Source organism: Pezoporus wallicus, unplaced genomic scaffold, assembly GCF_028554395.1.
Source record: "Pezoporus wallicus isolate ANWC-B61680 ecotype Strahan unplaced genomic scaffold, APGP_CSIRO_Pwel_v1 contig_10389, whole genome shotgun sequence".
In the NCBI taxonomy this organism is placed as follows: domain Eukaryota; kingdom Metazoa; phylum Chordata; class Aves; order Psittaciformes; family Psittacidae; genus Pezoporus; species Pezoporus wallicus.
This window is the reverse complement of record NW_026637666.1, coordinates 163,805-170,632: the sequence shown is the minus strand read 5'-3', so window position 1 is coordinate 170,632 and position 6,828 is coordinate 163,805. Positions and strand designations below refer to the sequence as shown.

At 47.8% G+C, this 6,828-nt stretch overlaps 1 protein-coding gene across 1 annotated transcript; it reads left to right on the top strand.

Annotated features, from left to right (window-relative positions):
* The first annotated feature begins 1,760 nt into the window (after nucleotides 1-1,760).
* Nucleotides 1,761-3,488, top strand: PIGW (phosphatidylinositol glycan anchor biosynthesis class W). The gene has a single exon (XM_057407141.1). It carries the CDS (start codon nucleotides 1,812-1,814, stop codon nucleotides 3,354-3,356), a length of 1,545 nt encoding a protein of 514 aa, XP_057263124.1. The 5' UTR covers nucleotides 1,761-1,811; the 3' UTR covers nucleotides 3,357-3,488.
* The last annotated feature ends 3,340 nt before the right edge of the window (nucleotides 3,489-6,828 follow it).

Below are 6,828 nucleotides of genomic sequence, written 5' to 3'. Positions count from 1 at the left end.
TGAATAAAGCAAGGTTTCTTGCCATTAAATTGCAACTTTTTCTTTGTTGAATTCCTCCTGCTAGGACAAATGGAAGAGATGTGTGGGTCTGACGGCGCTGGAGAAGCCAGTGCTTTTGGGAAAGGGAGTGACTCAGGGAAGCTCTGTGCCGCAGCAGAAGCGAGATACACTTGCTGTCCTCTCCCTGTTCCCTCTGCAGCTCTGGGAGCCAACGCAAGGTGAGTCAGGCTCACCCCTGATTTTCTGTGATATTCCGGTCACACAGCCAAGAAGAATTCCACCTTCTGCCAGCGGCTGAAACTGCCATTACCAAGATCCTATTCTATCGAGTTCTCTTATTCTGCTCCTATTCTATTCCATTCCTGTTCCATTCCCACCTGGCATAAAAACACCATTTAGAGACTACTCTGCCCCCCGACCTGAGGCGCACAGAGCTCAGGGTGCACACAACCACCACCAACACCCTCCCTGCCTTTGAAGGGTTCCTAATCTCGCTGCGCTGCTCTCCCCCGGGACAAGCGTCGCTTATGGCGGGCGGCGGAGCTCTCGGTGCCAGCCGGACCCGCTCCCGGGGCCCGGGCTGCCTACCCCAGCTCCCCGCCGAACCCGCCTCCCACAGGCTTTGCCGGGGCGGGATCCGACATTCGCCGGGCCCCAAGGTCCCTGCCGTGTGTCTCCGTGTGTGTCCGTCCGTCCCTCCCACCGCCGGGGCTCACCCAGGGACACTGCCCGCGGGTGCTCGGTAGGGCCGGGCCCCCCAGGGCCCCGCCATGGCCATGGCAGGACTCCCCCCACGGGGTTAAAGGCGGGCGGGCTCCAGGGCTCCGCTGAGGCCCTCGGCGGTGCCCGCGCTGTCCCCGGGCAGGGCGCACTTACCGCGGGCGCTGCGCGGGTCGAGGCGGAGGGCAGCGGTCACCGGGCAGAGCGGCGCGGCGCTGCGCTGCAAGGCGGCCGGAGGAGGCGGAGCCGGGGCCGGGCCGGGCGGTGGTGAATCGGGCGCTGCGGAAGAGCAGGCTGCAGCTTCCCGTGGCGAAAGTGCGGCCGGGCGGCGCGGCCCGCGTTTACCTGCGGCCGGCAGCGGGGTAAGCGCGGTGGGCCCCGGCGTGCGGCGGGGCAGGGGCCCGGGTTATGGGCCGGGGGTCGGTTACACCGCGGTTACCCATGGCTGCTTTGTCGCCTCGGCCTGTGCCGGGGGAGGCGCGGGTTTGCTGTCCCCCAGCCCCGGTGTTCCCGCACGCTGTGTGTCCCGGCAGCGCGGGTCCGGCTAGCGCGGGAGCAGAGCTGGTCTCCTGATGAATGCTTCTGACATTTAACTTCCGTTCTCTAGGAACGGATGAGCCTGGCTGGGGGTCACAGTGGGGCTGGGGCCTTTGTAAAAGGGCACCTGTGTCACAAGTGGGGTTTTTAGCTGCTGCTTTTGTCACCCGCTCTGCAGGCCGGGAGCAGGAGCTTCACCGGGGTCACGTTTTTACATCCCTGTTTCATTTACACCATAGAGAACACGACTATGTTCTGCAGAGCAGGACATACAGGAGGAGTGTTCACAGTTCAACAGAGTGTCTGGTATTCAGAGATCTTCAGCAAAACCATGTTAAGGATCTTGTATTGCTGGGCCTTGCAGGTGCTTGTGTGGCTGCACGGTGTCACCAGCCACCAAGCCTCAGCATTTTTGCTTTCCCTTGTTCTTTAAACTGAAGAGGAACTGAAAACCAGATGACTTGTGAAATCGGTGCTTGTTTTAATGAACTGGAACACAAGGGGCATTTTGGTGAAGTTCCAAGCTCCCTGTTTGACAAAACTAACTCAGGTTTATGTTTGTGTTTTCAGGAAAAGCAAGAAGAATGTCCCAAAAGCATCTGAAAGAAGCCTTTATCAGGGACTTAAATGGAACCAGCTTGCTGGAAATTTCTATAGGTTTGTCTCTAGCCCCACTCTGCCTGCTCAGCAGAGGACTCCTCTTGATTTTGTATTACTTACACTATGGGAAACCTCTAAGTTCCAGGCCATACAGCCTGCTGCTGGACTTCCTTGTGCTGGTGTCTCCTCTCCTGTTCTCCTGCACAGTCTTGTCTCCAGTCATCTTTTTCATACCAATTATCATTGCAGCCTTCTGTGCCGGAATATTTTCCAACATATACAGCCAAAGAAAGCAGGAGCCCAGGGTGGCTTTTAAGCAAATGGTGAAAGGCTTCCAGAAGATGTCCTTGGATCCAGAATACATTCCAGCAATAACCGTCTTCCGCGTTTATATCAACATCTTGACATCCATCAGCATTTTAGCAGTGGATTTCCCGCAGTATCCGCGGCGATACGCCAAAACCGAGACCTATGGAACAGGAATTATGGATTTTGGGGTTGGAGCTTTTGTTTTTGGGAATGCTCTTGTTTGTCCTGAAGTTAGACAGAAGTCTTCTGTCACACAACCAAAGTTTTCCAATGTGGCCAGGCAGTTCTCATCCATTTGGCCACTGATTTTCCTTGGCGTTGGGCGACTGCTCAGTGTTAAATCTATAGACTACCATGAACATACTTCAGAGTATGGAGTGCACTGGAATTTTTTCTTTACCTTAGCATTTGTGAGGCTTGCAGCATCTCTACTTTTGTCTGTATTCCCAAAATATAACTCTTGGATTGTTGCTGTAAATCTCGCTGTGCTTTATCAGCTTATTCTGAACACTACCTCTCTGAAGATGTTCATCTTGCATGGCAGCAATGGCAGAGACACGAGGGTTGGCTTTTTAAATGCCAACAGGGAAGGGCTGCTCTCTCTTTTTGGGTATTTAGCTATATACATGGCAAGTGTCCAGGTGGGACTATGGCTGCTGAAGCGCAGGAGCTCGGTGAGAGGCTGGGCTGAGGCAGTGTGTCTCTTACTGCTCACAGTTCTTGTGCTCTTCCTCTTTCTTCACGTCTCACAAGTGTACGTGGAGCCCGTGTCCCGCCGGATGGCCAACCTCTCCTACTGCATATGGGTGGTTGCTCACTGCCTGATGTTCTTTATCTGCTTAGTGGTGACTGACCTCGCATTGGTGTTCACAAAGCTGCTTGTGAGGGGGTCCAGCGTGCCCTGTTGCTGGGATGTTGTACAGGCCCCCAGTACCAGTAAAAAGCATGAACTGGAGGCTGTGCCTGTCAGAAGGGAAGGCAAGCACATGTGCCTGATCAGTGCTATCAATAAAAATCAATTATTGTTTTTCTTGCTAGCAAATATTATGACTGGTGCTGTGAATATTCTTATAGATACAATCCACAGCAAGACTGCCTTTACATTATGTATACTACACTTGTATATGTTTTTTAACTGTTTAGTTATGTATGTAATGCATGCCAGAAATATAGTGTTCAAGTTTTGGTGATTCCACTCTGTCTTCAGTGGACTAGTTGAACTTTGCTGTAGTTGGAGGATGGTATTTAAAGGGGAAAATTGGTACTTTTTCTGTACTTATTGCAGTTAAGTTATAATTTAGTACAGCTTTTTATGATTTAGCATTGATTAGTTTTTCAGTGGTTTGTTTTAACCAAACACATGCAGTCAGTGCTGTTACCTGCTGGAGCTGGTACACATTCTTCTGAACACCTAGGCTTTGAGATTGTTTGCCAAATACTCCTGCTGCTCCTGTAAGAACTCATGCAGAAGAGTGATGTTGCATTTACAGGTAGTGAACAGTGAAGTACTGGTGGAACGAGGTAGCAATGTATAGAGTAGAAAGCAGATGAGAAGTAGAAGAATGAGTAATTATAGAGACTTACCTGAGTCAGGATTTACCTAGTTGAGGCCCTTGCATAAATAACAGCTAAGAATAATTCTTGATATGAAATGTATTCAGTAAGTGGATACTTAAAACTGTTTTGGCCCCAGTCCTGCAAAGATTTATGCATATGCTTGACTTTGATAGCAGTAATTGTATGTGCAATGTTAATCCTATACTGAAATCTAAGTGAGCCTTTGAAGTAAGGCTGAGCTTTATTTTCATACTCACTGATGACTATAAACAAAGACCTCAGATAAAGTGTGATGCTCCAAAGGATAAACTCAACTGCGGATGAATTCATAAAGCAGTTGTTGGAATTTGATAATAAGAGCAGCACAGCCTTTTGTAAGAAAGTACAAAGATCCAAAACTAATTCACCCCCAGCCTGCATACCAGCGTGTTGTGACAGCTCATCTTTAGGAACATTGTAAACTATGGTCTTCAGCTCTACTTTGAAAGTACTCAAAGGCCCACCTACTTGTCTATAAAGTCATTTTAAGCAGCAGCTCATTTAGTACTGTGTCTTGACAGCTGAGATGTCTTCAAATGGGAACATTCTGTATTAATTTTTATTAGCAAACACAGTATGCAAATGGAAAGCAGCACGATGCAGTGGGGCAGGGTACCAGCAGATGTGCTCAGTTTCTGTCACAGCACCCTCTTTGTTCACTTTCCAGAGTGTGACAGTTCCTCCTGACCTTGTTAAGTTTGTTGGTAAGAGAAATACATTTAAACATTGTGAGGAATTTAATGGGAGATACAAATACTTAAGAAGTAGAATACAAGTGGTAATTGGTGATGTGTAATGTCAGTGGAGCTCCAAGCAGTGCACATGGGGCTGCATTTTGTATTTCTCCTTGTCGATCGAATGTAATGAATCATAAAACCCATGGAGATTAAGCTTCTAAATCAGATTCCTTAAGGCAGACGTGCTGTGGAATAATCTGAAATTTATGAGGTTCTCTTAGCTGCTGGCCAATGGAAAGGTTAAGTCTGAGGATTACAGGCTGTGGCCATGCTGATTTCATGCTTGTTTACTTCCAAATTATAGCCATATAGTCTTCAGAATGAAAGAAAACCACCCTGTATTATCCTGGGGACAAATGCAATCAATTGCCAACTATGTCTTATAAACAGCTGTCACGGTTTATAGCAGGTTTCTGGTAACTTGTGTACGTATTGATTTAAAACATTTCCTAGCCTTGCTAGGGAAGAAGGGTCTCCAGCATGAGCTGAACGGCACAACGCGCTCATGCAGAATTACTGATGGATATTAACTTTTGAAGTATCTGAAGCCCAAGACCTGCAGTGAGCTCTGCCTGTGAGCACATGTCTATCAACATGATTCAGAATGAAGGCATTAATTGGGTGTGACAAAGCAGAGTTATGTCTGGACAAGCAGCAAACTAGATACCAACTCCAGTTTGTGAAGCAGAGATGACGTGGGAGGTCTGTGGTGTCTGCACCGAGCCCTGTTAGCTCCACACACACAGCAGGGTGCTGGGCACCTGCTCCAGGACTGGAGCTGTGGTTTGCAGCCCCAGACAAGTGACCAGAAGAGTGGGGACAACCCATGCAGTGCCACAGTAGCTCATCGTGAAGCCGTCTGCTGCTTTTAAAGCCATATGAAGTAAGTTGTTCACCACTGACTTAATGAGAGGCAATTAATTCTCCCTGCTTATTGTCGATAACGAATGTGGCAAGCTCTGCCCTGAAGCAAGTTATTAATGCTGTTTAAACTGTGAATAGATACAGATGATTAACCATGCCTCTGAAAGAACCAAGAAACACAAGCACACGTTCTTTGATCACCAAGTCTGTATGAGTGTACGGCACTGTAATGGGTTGGGAGAGATGTGAGAGAAGTTAATGCTATGGTACTGCTGTAGACACTTTCTCCACATGCACCTTGTAGCTGTTAGCTCAGTGCTTGGTAGGAACAAGAACACTGCATTTCATTTGGCTTTGGGGTGTGTTTAGACGAGGAAGATCAAAGATGCATTGTGCAGATCAAAGATACATTTAAAAAAATCAGAAACTTTTATTTAGCTGTTACATAATTGGTACAAGTTTAAGGTATTTCAACTAGTACAAATAAAAGAGTTCAACTATAGCATGGCACCAACTTCAGGAATACTAGGAAAGCAGAGGAGTGGGAAAACAAATTCTTTTGTCCTTGCTGCTGTAATTCCAACATGTGATTTTGTGTCTGATGCAATTTATCCTTAACCTTGTTATTTGTTACGCATTCTTACCAGATTTCACTGGTTTTAAGGGTCAGCTCAGTAGCAGCCTTCCTTTACAACCCAGCAGCGTCTCTTTTAAAGTCCAATGTTAGAAGAAAGACCTCAAGCTGTATCCTACTTCAAAGCCGCTATGTCCCAAAGAACAGGTATTTCTTCCAGGAGAGAGGGGCATGCAAATGCACGGCAGGAAGGGGCTGGCTGCTGTGTAGTGATTTTGTAGATAACAAGCAAGCTGCATCTTCCAGCAACTGTGGGTAAACCCGACCTGAAATGTAATGGTACTTCTCGGGTGTAGTTTACCAGTATGTACCCTGAGAATACGACATCTGTGGCACGGGTTGATGTGATCCAACCGCACTCTGGGAGCACAAGGGCAGAAGTGATACAGGAGCCTGCACACTGAATGCTGAATGCACCCTGGGTGCTCATCACAGCTCGGTGATGGAACCACCCCTTGCTGTAAACGCCAGCTTTCCGTTTTGCTGAAGAAACCCATAAACAGCAAACTGCAGCGATGTGGCTCTGCGCTGTGTTTGTTAGAGGTGCTGCATGATGAGTTAAAGTAAATTAACTCCTCCACTAAGGATATTTTTAATGCAGAAACAAGGGGGAAAAGAAATACTGCTCCCCTGCATTTTCTTGTGAGGACTTTAGTATCTATATCGTATTTTATAGCTCAAGAAAGTCTATGGTTTTTTTTTGGCTGCCTAAGTTAAGCAGCTGGTTGCATTAGGGTGCTGCAGAAGCCAACAGCCTTAAGAGCCCGTAAGTGCAACTAAAGCCTGCTTTACCTGGCATGTGATCAGCTCAGCGAGGTCTGGGGCTGCACT

Bases quoted from the DNA above. Each gene is read 5' to 3' on its own strand.
- PIGW (XM_057407141.1), top strand. From the start codon at position 1,812: ATGTTTGTGTTTTCAGGAAAAGCAAGAAGAATGTCCCAAAAGCATCTG.